The following is a 21,290-nucleotide window of genomic DNA, read 5'->3' on the forward strand; positions in this document are numbered from 1 at the left end:
ATCCTATTTAACTTAACTGACTTATCACTAGATTACTTAGCCCATATATTCTCACTGTTTGAAAAAATAATTTATAAAATTCATACATATTAGGGTCTGTTCTGATAAACTAAGCCGAGCTGAACTGATTGGAGCTAAAACTGAACTGAAATTAAGTTGAAGAGAACATGCCCTTAATGTATTACACTAAGCATAAGCCATATATAATCGCGTAATTTTTTTTTTGAACGAATGTCAGTAGTTTACATTTATCCTCAGCTTTGTGGCTCTCTAAAAAAAAAAAATAAATAAAATTATCATTGTTATTTCGCTAAAAATATTTTGCCCGATTTCTTTTTGGAATTAATTGTTTACTCCGTACTTCGATATTAGTACTATTTCAGATTATTTATAACGATCATTACGAGGAGATTTTTTTTCCCAATACGCAGTCACGCACCATACGGCTGCACTCATCCTCCATCCAAAAACTCAAGACCTGCAGATCAGCTAAAACGCCGTATCTCCACTTTCCCGCACCTTATTCCAACCATCGAATAACAGAGTTACAAACAATTGGCGAAGGAGGAAGAAGATACCAACGTTTTCTCTCTCCTCTCCTCAACTCTCATTCTCGCTAGTGTTTGTTCCGCCATTAGAGGATGACGGAGGTGGCGAGCTCGGTAGTACACGAAGTGTTGGGAAGACGAGCCGAAGACATAGACCAACCTATTATTGATTACATCGTCAATGTCCTCGCCGACGAAGATTTCGATTTCGGCGCTGAAGGCGACGGCGTTTACGACGCACTCGGCGAGCTCCTTGTCGATTCTGGCGCCGTTACCGATTTCTCTGAGTGCCGCTCTGTAATGTTCTTTCTCTTTTATTCTATTGCTTTATTTGTTTGATTATTATGATGTTGATTATGACCTAATTTGAGAGTTTGTATTGATAGTAATTGTTGATTGATTCAGATGTTAGGGTATTGGAAATTGCAGGTGGATTGTTATTGGATTCTTGTGATTTTAATTTTTTTGGGAATAAAGTTTTGATTTTTCATTAATGTGTGATCTAGGATTAGGGTTTATTAAAGGGTTAATGTGAATTTGGCTTAAGAAGTTAAGAGAATGTATGGACTACTCAAAATAAGCATAGTAAAGCATCTAGATTCTAGGAGAGGACGATGAATTTGTTGTTATGCAAAGGGATTTTTTTTTTTTTAATAGTGAAGCCTCAGTAATTTGCTGTTACCTTTCCTTGCCTTTTGAAAAACACTTGCATTCCAAGCTTCACTTTGCCATATTGCCATGTCATACCGTTCAAATCCTTTTGTTGGGGAAGAGAGGGAAGGACAGGTGAGGTGAGCTTTTTGTCTTTTTTCGATCAAACTTCCATAGGTGATATGTTTACTTACTGCTAGGCTGCTAGCTGTTTTAGGTGAACAATATTCATAATCCATTAAGGTTTAAAAGTGTTACTCTTACCAAATCCGGCCATTTTTATAAGGTGTTACACTTTCATCTTTGGCAAACCCTTTGTATAACAAAGAGGCGCTAGGCAATAATGGTAGAGTGCCTTTTTTGCTCTAGGCGAGACACATTTAAAGCGGCTCACCAGAGGTGCACATAAGCAGTTTTCATTAACTTTTTTTTATATTGTGTGCCTCACTTCAAAGAGGCGAGGTGCACCAAAGCGCACCCAGGCGTAGCAGGATCTTCATTGCCTCATTGCCCTCGAACCTTTTTATACATTGGGCAAACCTTTACATATTCATCTCTCTTCTCTCATGATCTCCACCCGTACCCGTTACTACTTTTTTAAAATATTATTTTTCCTTTCATATTTCTTACTTTTTAATAAACTATTACCTCCACTATGAAGGTATTTGGTAAAGAGCTTATGGGGCATTATTGGCTTATTTGACCAAATTGACCGCTAGATAAGTTAATTTGAAGTGTTTGGTGGAGTGCTGATTCAAAAATTTATTTCATCAAATAAGCTCTTTTTCAATAAGTAATTTTAAAGAAGCTTTTTTATTAGTTGTTTTAAATTTTTTAGGTGAAATTATACTTATACCCCTATTTAGTCTAAAACCCGAATTCAACTAGCTACCCCACAATTAGTTACAATTAGTTTATCAGCCATTTTGCATTCGCAAATAGCTTTAAGCAATCAATTATTTACCAAATTCTTTATATAAACATTTAATACAATACGCTAGTCAAAATCAGCTAACATAATCAATTTAGCTTTTAGCTTTTTACCATACATGACCTATAGTTTTCATGGTTTTGTAATGCTCTAACTACCCCACTTACATTTAATTATGTTCAAGTCAATTAAATTTATTTAAACTATGTGCCGTTCAAATTGTAACATTTAAAAAAAAAGAGAAAAAAAAAAGAAAAAAAAAGAGGAAGTATCGATATTTTGAATCTGTTGTGTTATGATGAAACCTATTTGATTTTTTTTGAATTTTGGCAATCTTGACAGGTGTGTAGCATATTATGTGATAAATTTGGGAAACATGGATTAGTTAAGCCAAAGCCGACTGTAAGAAGTCTAGCAGCACCAGTAAGGATGTTTGATGGGATGGACGAAGATGTCGTGCCAAAAAAAAAGGTCGAGGAGGTAGATGGCCCTCTATTGACTGAGCGTGACAAAATGAAGATTGAGAGGAAGAAGAGGAAGGACGAACGTCAAAGAGAGGTAAATTCAATGTTTTCTTACAAGGTTGTTTGTCACAAGTTTTAATTTGTTTTTTTACTCGTGTCCCGCTTAAACAACTTCAAGCTTATTGGTTTGGAACAGCAAATTGGATGCTTATTGGACTAGTTATATATTTATTGTTGGACTGGTTGTCAGGTTGCTAGGAGTGTATGTAATATGCCATTCTGAGTTGCTTGGTGGGGGTTAGCTAACCATCTAGGCACAAATGAAAGCATCACAATATATTCAGTATTACAACACTCCCTCAGTCCTCAAATATCTTCCTATTAGGTTTGAACACACTTATTTAGGATTTAGTAGTGTGGGGTGAGAGTGTGAGAGAAAGAGAGTTAGTGGATGGGTTTACTTCACATGATATGTGAAAAATTTTCCATCTTAAGTAGCATGAAGGTTTTTTGTAATGTAGGCAGGTTATCTGTAGACAGAGAGAGATATAATAGATCAAATCAAATAACATAACCTATTTCAACTTTTTGTTTGGAATGAACTAGGCATTTCAATTCTTTTCCAATCTAATATTCAATAGAAAGAGTAGGCTTGCTGTATGAGGAGGGGGGGGGGGGGGGGGTCATAATTTGCAATGTGTTTCAACTTCCTTTGAACTCTATTTTGATTGAAGTAATGTGTAGATTTCCCAGGTCTTAGTGTGTAGTTAGTTTTGCTCTCCTGATGCCTATTAGTTGTCTATATCTATCTTGTATGCCCTTTACATTCATTTTCTTATTGTTCAAAATTAAACAGGTTCAATACCTGAAGCATGTGGAAGAAATGGAAGCTGTCAGAGCAGGAATGCCTGTTGTATGCGTAAATCACGGGCAAGACACTGGTGGACCTACTATCAGGGATATCCATTTAGATAGCTTTACTGTATCTGTTGGAGGCCGGGATCTCATTGTAGATGGTTCAGTGACTCTTTCTTTTGGGAGACACTATGGTATATTTTCCACAATCCGATATTCTGTGAGGCACCTCCTCCTCAAGTCTCTTGCTCATTAGAAATGGCAATGAGGAATCTAATCTTTAAAAATTCAGCAGTGTATTTCCGGTGACTTAGTTGATGCTATTGTTCTTCATTGGCAGGACTTATTGGGAGAAATGGTACAGGAAAAACTACATTCCTCAGGCACCTGGCCTTGAAGGCCATTGATGGTATTCCAAAAAACTGCCAAATACTACATGTGGAGCAAGAAGTGGTGGGAGATGACACAACTGCCTTACAGTGTGTACTCAATTCAGACATTGAACGAAACCAGCTTTTGCAAGAAGAAGCTCGCTTATTAGCGCTGCAGGTGAAACTTTACTTCTAAAATTTTCATCACATTCCGTTAGGTACATTACATTATTACAGTTATTTGGATATTAATTGCTCTCTATTTATCTTTTCAATAGAGAGAACATGAACTTCAGGGCTCAGATGAAAAAAGCAATGGTGCATTGAACGGAGATATTGGTAAAGATAACATTACGGAGAGGCTGCAAGAAATATACAAAAGACTTGAACTCATAGATGCTGATTCAGCAGAGGCACGAGCAGCCTCAATCCTTGCGGTCAGTATGAGCATATATTGATATTGCTTTCGTTTGGCTGTGATCTTGGTTTAGCCAGATGATTTTCTAAATATATAGAATGTGCTCTACTCAACTTATTTTGGATTTTTTTTGGGTAAAAGTAAGCTAAACATATTGCCAAAAAGGGGAAGTTACATGAGAGTGGCATACCACTCATTACAAGCACCAAAATCACCTCATCACATCATAACAAAAAATAGACCAAACACACTGTACTAGTGTACTGAGTTACAAATTGAAAGAAACCATTCTCCACTTATCACTAAGTCTAGCTTGTACAGTTGTACAGGGTGTCTGATGTATGTAGTCATACCCTTGCAATAACACAGTGGGCTGCATGATTGAAACTATGATTGAATAAATATCAATTTCATGTACGATGGCTTCATGAGCTTTACACATTCAAACAGAAATGAATTACCATGAAATAGCTTAGGGAGATCTGGGATGTCCTTGATTCTTAAGTTGTCTTTTTGGAACAGGTCACTTGCTATTCAGTGTTGTTGATGCCTATACTAAATACTGATAGTTTGTTGGCAATTGGAATATTTCCAGGGTCTCAGTTTCTCACCAGAGATGCAGCATAAGGCCACAAGAACCTTTTCTGGAGGATGGAGAATGCGTATAGCTCTTGCACGTGCGTTGTTTATAGAGCCTGATCTATTACTTCTTGATGAACCGACAGTAAGTATTATGCTCATTCAAACTCTTATTTTTTGATGGTATTGATGTAATGGCTGCCTCTGAATTTTATGTGCAGAACCATCTTGATCTACATGCTGTGCTATGGCTGGAGTCTTACTTATTGAAATGGCCCAAAACATTTATAGTTGTGTCTCATGCCAGAGAATTTTTGAATTCGGTAGAGTTTTAATTTGAAGCTGTTTGTTGGCAAGGATGTTTGACTAGTAATACCATATTCTGAACTTTGTCAAGTGGAATTATTAAAAATATCATTTCAATATATCCTTTCAGGTTGTCACTGATATCATTTATCTGCATGGGCAAAAATTGACTACATTCAAAGGAGATTATGACACATTTGAGAGGACAAGAGAGGAACAACTGAAGGTTCAACAGAGAGCAGTTGAGGCTAATGAAAAATCCAGGTCGCATATGCAGGTCTGTGGTCAAAAGTTGCTGCAATTGATTTAATTATTGTTGCTTGTTTATATCATGTCAATGATTGCTTTCAGCTTCCACCATTACACATTCAAGTAGGATTTTTCTTAAATTTATTTTATTGTGTTCTAGTCGATATTATTCCCTTCAAGGTCTCATAGCTTTTCATTGTGTATTTTCTGGCCTGCTCTATATTTTTATGCGTGCTAAGCTTTATTCTTCATTTCTTCCTATGTTGCAGGCTTTTATTGACAAATTTCGTTACAATGCGAAGCGTGCATCTCTTGTTCAATCTAGAATCAAGGTGCTAATTGATATTCTTCTAACTTTGTTGATTAAGGTTTTTGGTTTATGATGTCTTTGCTATTTGTTGGATGATCTAAGATTCTCCCGTTTTGGAACTTAATGTTCAAGTGAATAGCTCTTACCTTTTGATTTATTACTTGTTTAACTAACTTTTCAATAAGAAAATATTCCATGTTATATTATAAATCTGCACTGTTGGTTTCTTTTTCCAGATGATTAGTATTTTAAATTTTCATCATGATATATATATATATTTTTTTTACTGAATGCTTCTCTTTTTATTAATTTTTATCTTAACAGGCACTAGACCGCTTGGGTGTTGTTGATGCAATTGTTAATGATCCTGAGTATGCATTACCATCTTCATAGCTTGCTTCTTTAACATTTTACATGTCTTTGGCTTATGATTTGACGCTGTGTTTTATACAAGTTAATATTCAGTTTTCTACCTTGGCAGTTACAAATTTGAATTTCCAACACCAGATGACCGACCAGGTCCTCCTATCATAAGTTTCAGGTATGTTTATAATTCTGATTTTCATTCTTTGCTTTTGATTTTGAATTTACACACAGGTATAATTGTGTTTATTATAGATAAACCTTAATCTCCTTAATTTCTTGGAAGCTTTGTGGAATCTGGCTCTTTATGCTTGATTTTATGTCCAAATTTATCTTTGCAAATAACTGATTCTGGTTATGAAGCCAGGATTTATTCTGAAGTTGTTTATGTTTGAATGTTGTTTTAGTGATGCATCTTTTGCCTATCCTGGCGGACCGACACTGTTCAAGAATTTGAATTTTGGGATTGATTTGGACAGTCGTATTGCTAGTAAGTTTTTCATCTTAGTTCTCCATGCTTTTTGTCTGCTTGACTGCTTGTAGGCGCTTATGCATTCTCCTCAGCGATTTTGGTTCTTCTATCTTTCTTTTGTTTTTGATTTGATTATCTGCAGTATGAGTGAACAACTGCATTTGTTTGGAAATTCTGTTACTTTACATGTAAAAGGCAATAAGATCTGTCTATGTTGAATGATCGCTTCTTGTTTGAATGATTTATTTGTTAATGAATCTTTTTTTTTTTTTTTTTTTTTTTTTGTTTCCTTTTCTTTTTTTTTTTTCTGAAACAATTTGTTAATGAATCTTTGAAGTTTGCTGTCTCTATCATCCTTGCCATCTTGTGTAATTGTTTTGATTAAGCTCCCAACCATTACCAGTGGACATGATTCATGAATTAGTCTCTCTTATCTTACAGAATGTTTGCTAAGGAACATGATTTAGTTTAGGTGAGGAGTTTAGGTGTATGCCTATATTCATAAGTGATGATATCTTTATTTAGATAAGGCATTTTGTTTCCCATTAGAATGATTTTGGTTTGATTTGGACCAAGCATGTTGTCAAATTTTTCGGCGAAAAGTCTTGATTATTGGATGCTTTTGATCTAAATTTAATACTATTCTGTAGTGGTTGGTCCTAATGGTATCGGCAAGTCCACAATACTCAACTTGATTGCTGGGGAACTGCAACCAAGCTCAGGAACTGTATTCCGCTCAGCCAAGGTATACAGTATGTACATTGGTACACATTTTATCAAACTATTATCCTTGTTGCATTAAACTTTCTATTGCTGCCTGGAATAATATGGTTATTGTAATTAGCCTTGGTACTGTAATTTTTTCTTTTATTTTGCAATTGTTAATGCTATAAGCTGATATTTCTTTTTCAGAGCTTTAAAAAATTAGAAGTCTTCTTGTCTCAGTATTGTAACGTCGTCATTTGTGATGTATTGCAGTTAGTATTTTTTCTACTTTTTATTTCTTTCCTCGTTGATTGCTGAGTGGTGGCGTGGTGCTGTGTGGTCTTGCATCTTTTCTACTGAAACTTCACAAGCATTAATGTCAGGGCAATACCTGTTTTCATACGCCACATTTCAAGCCTATAGCTGGAGTTAAATTGGCTTCCTGAGCTACTTTATCTATATGTGAATGCTAATCACTGCTGTATCTTTCTGTGAATTATTTGATAGTCTTGGTCAGTTACTTGCTGATTGTTTTTCTTCCCTGCCTTGTCATTTGTTCAACTGCCTGTTTTTTATGCTTGCTTGGCTCACATGTCATTTTGGTTGGGGTTTTTTTTTTTTTTGAATAGTAGTAGGATTCTTTAACTTAGACCAGACTTCTTGCTGTTATGGAACTGAAAGGAGCTTATGGCTTTATAAACAATTAAGTTCATGAAGAAAATCTTGAAGGCATGTTTTCTCATGTTTGTTTCAACCGCAGTCAACTTCTAATCTTTTACTTTATATATGCAGGTCCGTATTGCTGTATTTAGTCAGCACCATGTTGATGGATTGGACTTGTCTTCAAATCCTCTTCTATATTTGATGCGCTGCTTCCCGGTAGGTTTTCTGAGAATGTTGTTTTTATTGTCGGTTACATGAAATTATTCCTTAGGATTAAATAACACCATTGCATTATGTAAAGACTGCTCCATTATGTAGGGCTGTTTTACACAGGATTTTACTTGCCATCCCTTGAAACATGTCACTTGTGGCAATAAATTCAGAGCTTGATGTTGGTTTATTATTGGCTATTTTCTTATGTCTTTAGTTGTAGCAATAAAGCTGCTATTCACATCGATAATATTAATTTCTACATGTCTAGATAATTGTTATTCATTTTGTGGTCACTATGAATGTTTTGCCCTCGGTTCTTAACAAATTAAGGTGCTCAAAAATACATGTTCATATACATCTATAAAAACTATCAAAAACCATGATTAAGTAAAAAAAAACCAACTTTACAGATTAAACTACAACAGCTGTGACATACAGTGTAAAGGTTGTGAGAAGCCACTTATGCAACTATGCCACTGGTTCCTCCTCTGTTTTTTTATTTGCAATGTTTTGACTCTTACATTATTTTCATATTGAACCTTGATTGTTTTTTTGGTAATTTATACTGAAGCAAAAATGCAGTCACGTGGGATCTCTCTTTCTTTTTTTGATTAGGGATGTGGGATTTTGTTAGACTCGTCTTATTATTTTTTTAAAATATTAACTTTTTGTAGTATTGACTAGTGTGATATTCATGACATTGCAAATTAAATTTTTTTGAAGTGTATGGAACAATGGAAAATTGGACATATCATCCAGTTTTAGGAATAAAGTAGTCCAGCCAAAAGCTTCGCATAAGCGATTAGGAATAAAGTAGACTAGCCAAAAGCTTCACATAAGCTATTACATACCTTTAAAGCAAAAGCCTTCAGAAAAAACCCCGAGTGAGCTTGAGAAGTCTCAGTTTCAGGAAAATGTAGCAAAGATGTCCCAGCAGAATCTGTTAAGGCAGTACAGGTAAAGAGAATGTGAACTTGTAATAGTAGTAGGCGGTGTCTTTGCATTCTTGGCTTAAGCAGGAGAAGAAGGATTGGTCTATCTAGTTGAGCACTTTCATTAGGCTTTGTTGAAGAATCTGATTTGGCAGTTGCAGCTTTCATCAGAATCCCTTGGCCTAGGATGTTATGTTATCTATGTTTCCCACTATCCGATGAGAAAGAACCGATTTTTAAGGTGTCCACAGTTTCAGACTTTCAGTAGGACCCCAGGCAGCATTTTTTGGCATTAAACTGTAGTTACTTTCCGATGCAGTTACCTACTTAATCACTAATCAGTAGCATTTATTAAATAATTTGGCATAGAGAAATATGTGCAAAATTGGTGAACATGTTGAGGAGGGAATTTATGATGGAAAACTTTCTTTATTTTTTTTTGTATACTTGAAAGATTTGACCGGACTATTCTGAAAACTTTATATATGTTAATATTTCAGGGTGTTCCTGAACAGAAGTTGAGAGGTCATTTGGGTTCATTTGGTATAACTGGAAATCTTGCGCTTCAGCCTATGTACACCTTATCTGGTATGTTCCTTTTCAGCATATTGATATGCTGGTCATCGTGGAAACTTTCTCTTAGCTTGCAGGATGGATGCGGAAAACTATATCCAATTCTGATTCATTTTTTTACTTAATCTTGTCTGCTTCTCGGTGATCCTGCAATTTATGGTTGTTGAAGTTTTGGGACTCCATTAATGGATAGAATGGTTTTTTGTAACAGGTGGTCAAAAAAGCAGAGTAGCTTTTGCAAAGATAACTTTCAAGAAGCCACATTTATTATTGCTGGACGAGCCATCAAATCATCTTGTAAGTATTTTCATCGTTGTGATTATTGGTTACTTCGTATAAAGGAGTGCTAAATTGCTGAACCATGGGTGAGGCAGCAGTGCCCTCAAAATCTTGAATGTATCAGGTGGATGAATTATCGAATTAACAAACTTCTATGAATTGAAAAGTCGAGTTCTTTGTTGCATAGTCCATTTCTGTGTGCAGTTCGCGTCAAAAATAATGAAAAAAATGTGGGCTTGACATTTTCTTTTTTCCAGTTTGTGTCTGACATGTCACAAAAATATGAAAATAATGTGGATTGACTTATTTGTTCATATTGTGGGGAACTAAAGGTTAACAGTTAGTAAATGTATTTGCTATATCAGCTTGATTTGTTTCTGCTATTTCCCAATATTGTTCTGTCATCATACATTTGTTCATAGTAGAAGATTGCCAACCTTTAACAATAGCAGTTGCCAAGTTATGTGAAGAATCCTTCAATGTGGTTTGTGGGTTTACTGTTCTATGTAGGAGACGTTTCAATTGAAATTTTTCAGACATAATTTGATTATGGCACTTTAAATTAACTGCAGGATTTGGATGCTGTAGAAGCTCTTATCCAGGGTCTTGTTATGTTCCAAGGAGGAATACTGATGGTATTATTTTCTTTCATTTGGCTGTAGCCTGTAGCTACCATTTATTGATACTTTTTTTTTTTGGCTCTTTTGCCCCAATTGATAGTAATGGTAATGAGGTTAAGTCCAACAATGTCCGTGATAATGCTTCCTCACCTCTAAGTATGTGTTGCAATTTTCATCATAACTGTTTATTGCACTATCATGGACATTGTTGTGAAACTTTCCTAACTCTTTACCATTGCCTTCGAATGTTACTTATAACCTGTACCAAACCAACCATTGGAGCACAAACACAACAATCCTTAACTGGATAAGTGATGTCTATGTCTATGCAGGTTAGTCACGATGAACACTTAATTTCCAACAGTGTTGATGAGCTGTGGGCAGTGTCTGATGGGATTGTGACACCTTTCCGTGGGACATTCCAAGATTATAAGAAGTTACTGCACTCATCTTGAGTTGAGTCAGTTGTCAAAACATGAGTTCTAAAGTTTTTATGTAGGGAACACATAAGTTTTATGTGGTGGGCATAGAATATCACTAATGTGTAATGGCAGGAGTGTTTGAAACCATAGCAAACATGCTGCTGTATGTTACCGCTAATTAAGTGGAGTGTATGATTGTGCTATTCTTACGAACAATTACTATACAACAATCAACTAATTGAATACATTCATATGCAACATGCAAAAAAGTTGAAAGATACGAAGTAACTAATATCAAATAGCTATTAAGCTATATGGTTTTGTTACTCTTTTGAATTATTTAGGCTCCATTTTGGTGGATTGAAATTTATAGAAATGAAGTAAAACAAAGTGACCTGAACTATACTAAATTGCTGTTATTATTATGGTAAAAGCTAAATGGCGCCCCCGGGAATGCTAGATAAGAATAATATTTGATGCATTGTCTTTTTCACATTTATTGCTCTTATTATATTAAATATTTCTTATCATCCGAAAAGAATAAAACTGAGTACTATGTGAATGCAACCTAAAATTAGTGCCATAACTTTCATAAATTAATGGAAGATAAAGAGACAATTATTTTACATGTATATTATTGGTTCTTTCAATCATCAAAAAACAAAAACAAAAAAAATGATATTTCATTACTAAGATAGGTAAAAACATGTTCATGGATGGATAATAATGAACATCGACTATCGGCAAAATAAAAAGGTACGTATGAAAGCAATTTACTCTAGAATGTATGTAGCTTAGTCTGTGAATTATATCTTGATTTGATTTAAGTTTGTTAAACTCTTTAGCTATCTTATTTATCTCGTAATAGTAGTGTATATTGCTTACATACTTTTGTTATTAAATTTACATAATAAGAAATTGCGTCTAATATTTTATTTTCTGATTTTGTACTAGCAAAATGTTTGATTTGAATGAACCTCCATCAGATGAAGAAATGGTTGCGTTCTTGCTTTTATAAAGGAAGATACATTTGAATTTGTTGGCCAATATATAGAGATAAAATTTTGAAAGTTAATTGCAACCTCCTAATATGTAGAAGAAAATCATGATCAATCAGACTTATGGTTTGAGCCATTTGCGGGTCAAACTTTTCAACTACTAATTCAAAACTAAATTTTTGTCAGAGTTGGAACCAATAAATGAAAAAAAAAAAGTTAATTTTTTTAAAGATATGAAGCGTTCTTCAACAACAATAACAACAAAAAAAAAAAAAAAAAAAAAAAAAAGGAGTATAAAAATATAAAAAAATAAATAAAAGAAGAATAAAAGAAAGAAGATATGAAGCAAAAAAACCTGTAAACTCTCAAGTGTAATATTACTACTCTCGTATGACTCATGGGAAATATATGAGAACTTGGAGAATTGAATATCTTAAATGAAAAGTAGCATTTAATGTACTTTTTTACAACTTTAATGTACAGCAATACAGGTAATGATATTACCGTTAGAAAACTTATCATATTAGAGTTAAAGTTATCCTAAACAAATTTAAAAGTTATCCTAAATTGGCTGAAGGTTATACTTTACCTAGTTTTATTATTTTAAAGTTATACTAACAATTATCTTCTAAATATAAAAAAAAAAATATTTTCATCACCGCTCTATATTAAGTCGATCGGTATAAACCATTAGGGTGTAAATTTGACCAAAGCCCTGCCCCTCTTTTGAAGTGCTCTTCATACTCTTTCAAGTTGAATTGATTCGATTTCCTGAAAGAATCACTCTTGATTTATAATCTTGATAAAAATCTTTTGATTCCTTGGATATGGAATTCCCACGTGATGTGTTGATGGAGATACTTGCTCAATTACCGGTGAAATCGTTGATTCGATTTACAAGTGTATGTAAGTATTGGCGGTCTCTCATAAAATCCTCAGAATTTGTATCAAAACATTATGCTACTCGTTCAAATCTTGGTTATGATTCTTTTTTGACCGAATTTTCCCGTGCTTGTTCGTTTTCTGTTTTCTCATACCAAAATTTAACATTTGAAACTGCATTTAAGATTAGACCTGCTGTCTCGTATAAACAACCCAAGTTGGGTATTGATCATCGCGACGTAATCCACTTTATCAAGATTTCCGGCCCTTGTAATGGCGTTTTCTTTGTCCAATTCGACAGATCAGGTCCTTCTGAGACCGTGTTTTTGTTTTGGAACCCGGCTACTCGACAAGTGTTTAAGCTGCCGAGTTTAGCAGATGATCATATTCATGAAAATCTTGGTTTCGGGTTTGACTCCGAAACCAATGATTTCAAGGTTGTTTGTTTTTATGGTATTGATCCCGCCCGTCTCGGTAACATTAGGAAGGGGCTAGTGTTATACTCCCTTGCTGCTAATTGCTGGAGGGAGCTCGATGTCGAAACAATGAACATCGGATATGGTGGTGTATCAGTAAGTAGTTCTGCTAAAGTTATGTGTAATGGTCGTATGTGCCATTGGATATGCACTGATCGCGGTGGCAGCGACAGTATGCATAGATTGATTACCTTTCTTCTCTCTTTTGACATGGTTGATGAGGTTTTTTTGCAGACCCGTCTGCCTTGTAGCCACCCGGATGGGTTTTTGGATCGCGGCTCTGACTCTGATAACATGTATCCTGCCGTATATATTTTGGACGGCAACTTCATACAGCCTACATCGGGCATAGAAGTTTGGGTTTTAAAAAAGTATGGCCCTGCAGGGTATTGGATCAAACAACTATCTGTCACAATTCCTGACTTCGTCTTGTTTACTCCATCAATGCTGCTGCAAAACAACAGGTCAATTGTGTTTCACAACGGCAAAGACAAAGAGCTAAAATGCTATGATTTGGTCACACAACAACAAGTGAAATCGCTCCATCTTCTTGTAGACGGTCCTATTCTTGCCTATACCGAGAGTCTTGTTTCTGTACAACCAAGTCATCAAAATAATTCATCATCAGATCAACAACAGGAGGTTAAAATGGATTTATTGCAGCAAGAGTGTAGGGGATATCTGGGACGGAGATATCGTGAATTTCAACTAATACAAGAAAATGATGATGATGACGACGACGATGGTGATGCTTCGTCCGTTGACAGCGCTTTCCTGGAGCCTGCAGAACCACCATATATGAACAACTCCGTCGTTTACATTGATTTTGAGACAGATTTAAAATTTTTCCCTTATAGAACCAATGAGTGGTATAAGTTAGCTAAGCTGCCTTATTGTATTCGCGAAGTCAACCAACCAATGATGTCCAACCCCTGCACGTTTTAAGCGGTGTAGCTCTTTTATTTTCCTTACTTTTGTTGGTCTATTATAGATTTGAAATGCTTTCATAGTTTTTATCCTCTTTAAGATTTGGCATTGGCTAAACTTTTTATATATTTATCAGAAAATTTGTTGCACCGCTTCATTAGAGGCGGTCTCTATTTTATAATAATCTGAGATCTGTCATTTAACACAAAGTTTTAGAAGATTTTATTTGTAAGCCAACAAGTGAGCCAGAGGTAGTACAAATTACTACGTAATTATAGTGCTCATATGAATCTAATACTTCCTCCACCTTGTAAATGAAAGGTACGTAAAAAACTTGAAAACAGAGGTAGCACATCCAAAACCTCAATCTCATGCACTTTTTTTTTTTTTTTTTTTTTTTTTTTTTTTTTTTTTTTTCACTATCCTCCAAATAACTTCTACTTTTTTAAAAAAAAAAATAAAAAAAATAATTTCCAGTATTATTATTTTTATTTATTTTTTCTAATAAAACACGTACTATCCATTTTACTCAATATTACAAAAATAAAATAAAATAAACAAAAAAATAACCTGTTATAATTTTATTTATTATTATTTTTTTTTAACGAAACTAGGATGACGGTTCTCCCTTGAAAAGAAAAGGGTTATTCTCTCTACTAGCCTAGGTTTTCCTGCCGGATTGCCGGTTCTTCCTCTATTCTTGGTTGATCTCTGACTAGGACATGGCGGATGAAATTGTTTCTCGTTATGCAAACTTGCTACTTGATGAAGAGGAAGGTAGTGTGGTGGATTTAAGAGCTGTAGAGGCAGAATCTTCTACAGAGAAGTTTAACCTGATGCTAATCGGGAGATTGATTACTGATAGACCATATAACGTGGAGGCGTTCAAAACTACTATGACTAAGGTTTGGGCGCTCTCGGACAAATTGATTATTAGGGTTCTTAGCCCTAATTTGTTTGCTTTCCAATTTTTCCATTGGAGGGACAAAGAGAAGGTTTTGCAGGGAAGACCGTGCTGTTTTGATAATCTTTTGTTGGTTCTCAAAGAAGTGGAAGGGAATGAACAGCCGGAACAAATTGCTATTGTTCACTCGCCGTTTTGGATACGAATTAAGCACTTGCCTTTTAATTGCCGATCTGATAACGCTGTTAAGGAACTTATGACGAATTTAGGGGAGGTCCTGGAGGATGATCGAGGAGGACGTCCTTGGGCTTGATCGTTTTAGGCGTGTGAAAGTTATGATCAATGTGACAAAACCGCTGCGAAGATGCCAGAAAAGAGGGGGAATGAGATTATCGTTGAATTTGCCTATGAACGACTCCCGTTCTTCTGCTATGCGTGTGGAGTTATTGGGCACGCTGAGCGGGATTGTGTGATGGTGTCTGAAGAAAATAAAAAAGCTAAGTTAGGGTGGGGGAGGTGGCTCAAAGCTTCCCCAAGGAAGGGAAGAATGAAAGAGGTTGAGGAGGTAGAGGCTGTTTTGGGGTCTCGAAAGCAGCTTTTATGAACAGTGAAGTAATAAGAGTGTAGTTAGTCCTAGTTACAACTCTGAATTCGTAATGTTAGGGTTTTAGCGCGCTATAAATGTGAGTAAGAGTATATTTGGGTGTGGACAATCTTCCATTCCAATAAAATTGGCAATTAAACTTAATATATCTCTTATTAGGACAAATTGCACGAGTGTGAGTACAATGTATAGGAACTGATATTTTTTCGAGTTGATCCTAAAACGACGGAGAGACATCTATTTGGGGAAGTTATTGATTTTTATTTGTTTCAGTTATTCTTCACAGGTCATTCGTCTTCGATCATGTCGTGGTGCACAATCGAGTCTGATCCTGGTATGGCTTTTTTGCATATCTTTGTGAGGGTTTTACTTTGTTGTTGTAGAGATTTTTTGATATCTTATTGCTTGTGCATTTGACACGAGGATTGGAATCTTGACTTTGTTATGTCACAATGCTTGTCTTCCAAATAATCCTAAGTTGATTTCCGAATTTTGATTTTGTGTGGATTGTTTCATTCTTGTTTAGCTGATGTAATTCCTTTCTGAATTCAAATGTCTAATCATTAAACAAGTAAGTGTGTAAGGGGCTGTACCAGCTTAATTATTATTTGATTTTTTTCCTCCTAGAATTCCATTAATCATTCTAGCAATTCTTTTGTTTATATACTATTCTAGCTCTTCTTGAGTGGTTTTTTGTGGTGAAGAATCTGGCCTTATATGGTTTGCATTTAAAGCTTGGATTTGTTGATTCTGTTTGGTAACTTTTGCTGATGTGGCATGGCTCTTTAATGGATCAATTGATATGCAGTTATTATTGAAGTAGTGAGAGTTATACATTACTAAATTCGTGCGAGTACTTAATTTTGAAGGATAGAGGAAATTTGCCAAACGATTATGGAACAAATAATAGAATGTGGTAGCGAAATTGATCTTTCATTCGCCGGAAAGAGTGACTTAGCAGTAGGAAAAATGCCCCTAGGACTGTAGTTTGTCCTAGTACTTCATTATGTTAATTGTTTTACATACCTCTTTTATTGTCTTCCTCTATTTCCCCTCTACAAACTCCTGTATGCCTAATTTACAAAGTACGGAGAGGAACATATATTAGAAAATACATTAGAGGAACATTCTCTCTCTAAAAATCCTCTCTCTCTCTCTCTCTCCCATAAACCGCCGCCCCTCTTCTTCTTCTCCGGCTATGAGGCTCGCCGGCGGTCGTGTGGCTCACCTCCCACGCCACAGTGTCGGCGAGCCTCCGATCTACCCCTTTAGATTGTTTATTTCTTTTTCCGTTATGGTTTTTCGTTTTTTCAGCCTTTCATCTGACGCCGCACCGCCTCTTCGTCCGCCGCCATTGTTCTTCTCCGACTGTGAGGCCGGCCTACCGTCGTTTCTTTGTACCGCCTCCTCGCCGCGCCTTCGCCCCACCCCTTTGTCCGTTGCCGCGACGTGGTTTACGAGAACGGGGAGGGGGAGTTTCCTCCCTCTGAGTCCCTCGTGTAGGGCCGTTCTAAGTCCCTCGTGTAGGGCCGTTCTAAGTCCCTCGTGTACGGTTGTCGTTGCAGCGGCTCAGGGGCGTGTGGGGTTCGGGCTTCTCAGGCGGGCCTCGGTGGTCCGTGCGTTTATTTCCGGCGTTTCGTGGGCTGGGTCGGTGAATCCCAGAGCGTGGGTGGTGGGACTCGGTTTGGCGGCGGGGTGGGATGTTAGGGTTTCGTTTTTTGTTTTAGGGTTTAGTTTTCGTTCTGTTTTTCCTTTTAGAAGTCGTTGTGTGTTTTTTAGTTTTATTATTTTTTCTGTTTGTGTGGTGTGTTGGAGTGATATGGGGCTTGCAGATCGGTGTACCGATCTTCTGGTGCAGGATTTAAGCCGGGTTTTTTGGCTATGGGGCTTCGGTTTGATCTTCTGTTGGTTTGGGCTAAAGGGTTTTGCTTTCATGCCGATATCCGTGTTTGAATCGGATTGATCTTGTCTATGGTGAAGTGTACGACACCAATTTTGACAGGTCGAGGAGTACGGGATTCTGAGCCAATGAAGGTTCTCGTCAGAAATTACATCATATTGCCAGACCCCCTTGCAAGAGGCTGCATAGGACAGCGTTATATGAGCCAAGGATACTTAAGAAAGTCATTCTGCGCGTGCAATTGTAGTTTCGTTTATTTCGAACTTGTAATTGGTTCGGTTGTCTTTGTATTGTTCGATTATGATCTCTTATGTAAGTGCCGTATGGCTTTTTATTAATGAATATAATCTCCCCCCTTCAAAAAAAAAAAAAAAAAAAACTCCTGTATGCCTAATGCTTGACCATCATTTTGCTTTCATCAGGACAAGCTTAATGCTTGACCATTGTTTTGCTTTCTTATTTCCTCTGTTTGTTTGTGTCTCTCCTTTCTACCATTCTATGGCTACTAAACAGACCAGACTTTAGAAGCTTTGCAGTCAAGTGCTTCCCCAATCCCCATTGATCTATCTTTCTCAGTTACAAAAGATGCTATTGAAAGTTTGAAACTATGACTAGATGATTTTCTTAAACATCTCCTTCCAGTGGTTTCCATAATTGTTAATATGGAAGATTTTCTATAGTTAGGGAAGACTGTTTGTGATATACTAAGTGAGAAATAATGAAGTTTTATGCCAGTGGTGATTTTCTGCAGTAATAGATTCACCGGTGATTGGATGGTAGGAACCAAAGATGGTATTTCCTGGTATATGGCTACTTTCTTATATATGAAGGAAGCACTGATCTAGTGGTTTACTTTTTGTTTTTGCTGCACGGATCTAACCTCCATAGACATGTTAATTTGATACTACGTATTTTGTTTCTCTGTTATTGGTCTTGGTTACAAGCCTCTTATTGGGTTAACTTACTTAGTTTCTCATCTTTATCAGCTAAAACAATTAAAAGATGCGCGCAAAAAAAAGAATGAATCTAGATTAAGGTGAAGCTGAGCAATATTGTTGTCGATTAGTTTTAGATGATTTGGGATATACACAAGCCGTAACAGTAAAAGTCAATGATAACATTGACAAGGAAGGGAACTCATGTGTTTTTATTTGGAATTTGTATAATTTTTGCAATGAATAAGGGACTTATGACCTAATAATTGCTGGTTTGGCTGTTGTTTTAACACTTTATTATTTAAACTATAATTTAACGCTTCCTACCTATGTAGAAAAACTCAGGTCAGAACACCTAAATCATTAATCCATGAGATATTTCCGATTATTACTATACTGAAATATCTTTGTTGTTTTGGAATGTAACTTTAAATAATACATGGAAAATTGAGGCTTCATTGCATGATTAATCACTTGTAATAACCATTAGTTTTTCTTCATTTCCTAGCTGGATGCTCAATTGAATTGTTCTTTCAATGTTATTAAGCTGCAACTGACATGTGTTGAATTTCAGGTGTATTTACAGAACTTATACAGCAAATGCAAGTGAAGGGTGTTCAGGTATAATCTCTCTATATCTCCAATCAGAATATTGTTGGTTATCAATTCCATGTATAGTTCTTACACGGAGGTCATGTCTCATGTGTGTATGGGTTTTGTTGTGTAATAATTAAGCCTCAATTAGTGAGGCACTTGGTCTTGATTAATTATAAATAAATCACTCCATTCATGACATAAATATCTTTATGGCTCATTTAATGTTTCCAGCTAAAAATCAGCTTTAGTTGTGGTTTTTAGTTTTATTTTTAAGGAATCGGAAAATCACTCTGTTACAAAACCACAACCAACTTTCATCAAGTTATTAGGGTTTGGGACTAGGAGATCAAGCTACATGTGTTATTCTTGATAAGAGAAAAGACTTAGAGTTTTTAACTGTAGATGTTAGTAAATTGGCTAATAGCAAAAGAAGCTATGGAGTATTATAGAGAAAATTTAAGTGAAGTAAGAATTACCTAAATTGGTACAAGATTTTCTTGCTTCCAATCAATTGAATATTTATGAATGTTTGCTAGTTTCAAAATCAGAACCAAGTTAGCTTGTTGGAAAAAACCTGACTTCTATTGAAGTTGATGTAGAGGACATTATTGTTTTTTTATTTTACTGGTGTTTTGGTTGCTTCTGGCTTTCTGGATATATCTAGAAGGTTCATATTGATGCAGACATGATTTTTTTTACATTTTCCCTGATTAAAGCTTTGGCACTTGTACGATGAATTGGGCTCTGCAAACTGATTTGTTTGAATAAATGACACTAACAATGAATATTTGTGGTCATGTGCTGATTTATACTCTGATATTCTGCTGATCCAGGTTGAAGAACTGTATTCCCTAGATCTGGAGACTCTGGACAGTCTGCGGTGAGTTATCGCCTCTAGTATCATTGAGTACACATCAATAATCTTCCTGTTCATCAAAATATTTCTTCATTGAAAATAGTGATACATGTTTAAATCTCATATTTTACCAATAACAGGCCTGTATATGGGTTGATATTCCTGTTTAAGTGGCGTCCTGGGGAAAAAGATGACCGTGCTGTCATCAAGGAGCCAAATCCCAACTTGTTTTTTGCTAGCCAGGTAAGCATTTATGTATGAGTAGTTTATTTTAATAAATTTATTATTAATTTATTTTTCTGGGGGAAAAACAGGGAGTAAATTTTGTGCTGAACTTGTTTTCCAGGTTATTAACAATGCATGTGCGACGCAAGCAATTTTGTCTATACTTCTAAATTCTCCGGATGTTGATGTTGGCCCAGAGCTATCAAATCTGAAAGAATTCACCAAGAATTTTCCATCCGAACTTAAAGGTCTGGCTATTAACAACAGTGAAGCCATTCGCACAGCACATAATAGTTTTGCTAGACCCGAGCCCTTTGTCCCTGAAGAGCAGAAAACTGCAACTAAGGACGATGATGTCTACCATTTTATAAGCTATTTACCCTATGAAGGAGTCTTGTACGAGCTAGATGGGCTGAAGGAGGGGCCCATTAGCCTAGGCCCTTGCACTGGGGGGCAAAATGACTCCGATTGGCTGCAAAAGGTTCAGCCTGTCATCCAAGAGCGCATTGAGAAGTACTCAAAGAACGAGATAAGGTTTAATCTTTTGGCCGTTATCAAAAACAGGAAAGAGCTGTATACTGTGGAGCTTAAGGAGTGTCAGAGAAAAAGAGAGCGCATTTTACAACAGCTCTTTGCTGCACAGTCGGGGACAGCTGGGGTACCAGAAAACACCAAACTTCAAGAACTTAACCGACAACTCGCTGAAGTAAATGTTGGTATTGAAGCTGCTACAGAGAAGATTGTAATGGAGGAGGAGAAGTTCAAGAAGTGGAGAACAGAAAACATCCGCAGGAAGCATAATTATATTCCATTTTTGTTCAATTTCCTTAAGATTCTTGCGGAGAAGAAGCAGTTGAAGCCTCTCATAGAGAAGGCGCAGCAGAAGAAAGTAAGCAACTCCACTTGATTCTATGAGATCAGAGAAAGGCTGGGGTTTGGTCTGTTTTATTTGTGAATTAATTGTCAGTTGGGGAATGCCTCACAACATTACTCATGTACTTCCGACGATAGATGCTCTATTCTGTTGTTTAATTAGTGAATTCAGGCTATATGCAATTGATT

At 36.1% G+C, this 21,290-nt stretch overlaps 4 protein-coding genes across 4 annotated transcripts; all 4 read left to right on the forward strand.

Annotated features, from left to right (window-relative positions):
• Positions 1-410: 410 nt before the first annotated feature.
• LOC145567798 (ABC transporter F family member 3-like) lies at positions 411-11,263 on the forward strand. Its single transcript, XM_081627180.1, has 18 exons — positions 411-845; positions 2,473-2,688; positions 3,451-3,643; positions 3,790-3,998; positions 4,099-4,257; positions 4,834-4,962; positions 5,039-5,140; positions 5,254-5,400; positions 5,642-5,704; positions 6,007-6,053; positions 6,164-6,223; positions 6,453-6,535; positions 7,168-7,262; positions 8,015-8,101; positions 9,531-9,618; positions 9,815-9,900; positions 10,455-10,517; positions 10,835-11,263. Exons 1-18 carry the CDS (start codon positions 642-644, stop codon positions 10,955-10,957), a joined length of 2,154 nt encoding a protein of 717 aa, XP_081483306.1. The 5' UTR covers positions 411-641; the 3' UTR covers positions 10,958-11,263.
• Positions 11,264-12,749: 1,486 nt separating this feature from the next.
• Positions 12,750-14,225, forward strand: LOC145566888 (F-box/kelch-repeat protein At3g23880-like). Its single transcript, XM_081626164.1, has one exon. The coding sequence runs from the start codon at positions 12,750-12,752 to the stop codon at positions 14,223-14,225; it is 1,476 nt and encodes a 491-aa protein (XP_081482290.1).
• Positions 14,226-14,929: 704 nt separating this feature from the next.
• Positions 14,930-15,424, forward strand: LOC145566889 (uncharacterized). Its single transcript, XM_081626165.1, has one exon. The coding sequence runs from the start codon at positions 14,930-14,932 to the stop codon at positions 15,422-15,424; it is 495 nt and encodes a 164-aa protein (XP_081482291.1).
• A 569-nt stretch (positions 15,425-15,993) lies between these two features.
• LOC145569239 (ubiquitin carboxyl-terminal hydrolase 2-like) lies at positions 15,994-21,284 on the forward strand. The gene is made up of 5 exons (XM_081628606.1): positions 15,994-16,049; positions 19,125-19,171; positions 19,981-20,027; positions 20,144-20,246; positions 20,350-21,284. The coding sequence occupies exons 1-5, from the start codon at positions 16,019-16,021 to the stop codon at positions 21,133-21,135; spliced, it is 1,014 nt and encodes a 337-aa protein (XP_081484732.1). The 5' UTR covers positions 15,994-16,018; the 3' UTR covers positions 21,136-21,284.
• Positions 21,285-21,290: the final 6 nt, after the last annotated feature.

The sequence above is a fragment of the Chenopodium album genome, chromosome 11 (assembly GCF_948465745.1).
Source record: "Chenopodium album chromosome 11, dcCheAlbu1.1, whole genome shotgun sequence".
NCBI classification, from domain to species: Eukaryota; Viridiplantae; Streptophyta; class Magnoliopsida; order Caryophyllales; family Amaranthaceae; genus Chenopodium; species Chenopodium album.

Excerpts from the sequence above, each read along its gene's own strand:
- LOC145569239 (XM_081628606.1), top strand. The coding sequence starts at position 16,019 with ATGTCGTGGTGCACAATCGAGTCTGATCCTG. Across the intron at positions 19,172-19,980 it reads TGCAAGTGAAGGGTGTTCAG|GTTGAAGAACTGTATTCCCT; the intron begins GTATAATCTCTC and ends CTGCTGATCCAG. Across the intron at positions 20,028-20,143 it reads GAGACTCTGGACAGTCTGCG|GCCTGTATATGGGTTGATAT; the intron begins GTGAGTTATCGC and ends TACCAATAACAG.
- LOC145567798 (XM_081627180.1), top strand. The coding sequence starts at position 642 with ATGACGGAGGTGGCGAGCTCGGTAGTACACGAAGTGTTGGGAAGACGA. Across the intron at positions 7,263-8,014 it reads CTGTATTCCGCTCAGCCAAG|GTCCGTATTGCTGTATTTAG; the intron begins GTATACAGTATG and ends TTATATATGCAG. Across the intron at positions 10,518-10,834 it reads TCCAAGGAGGAATACTGATG|GTTAGTCACGATGAACACTT; the intron begins GTATTATTTTCT and ends ATGTCTATGCAG.
- LOC145566888 (XM_081626164.1), top strand. The coding sequence starts at position 12,750 with ATGGAATTCCCACGTGATGTGTTGATGGAGATACTTGCTCAATTACCG.
- LOC145566889 (XM_081626165.1), top strand. The coding sequence starts at position 14,930 with ATGGCGGATGAAATTGTTTCTCGTTATGCAAACTTGCTACTTGATGAA.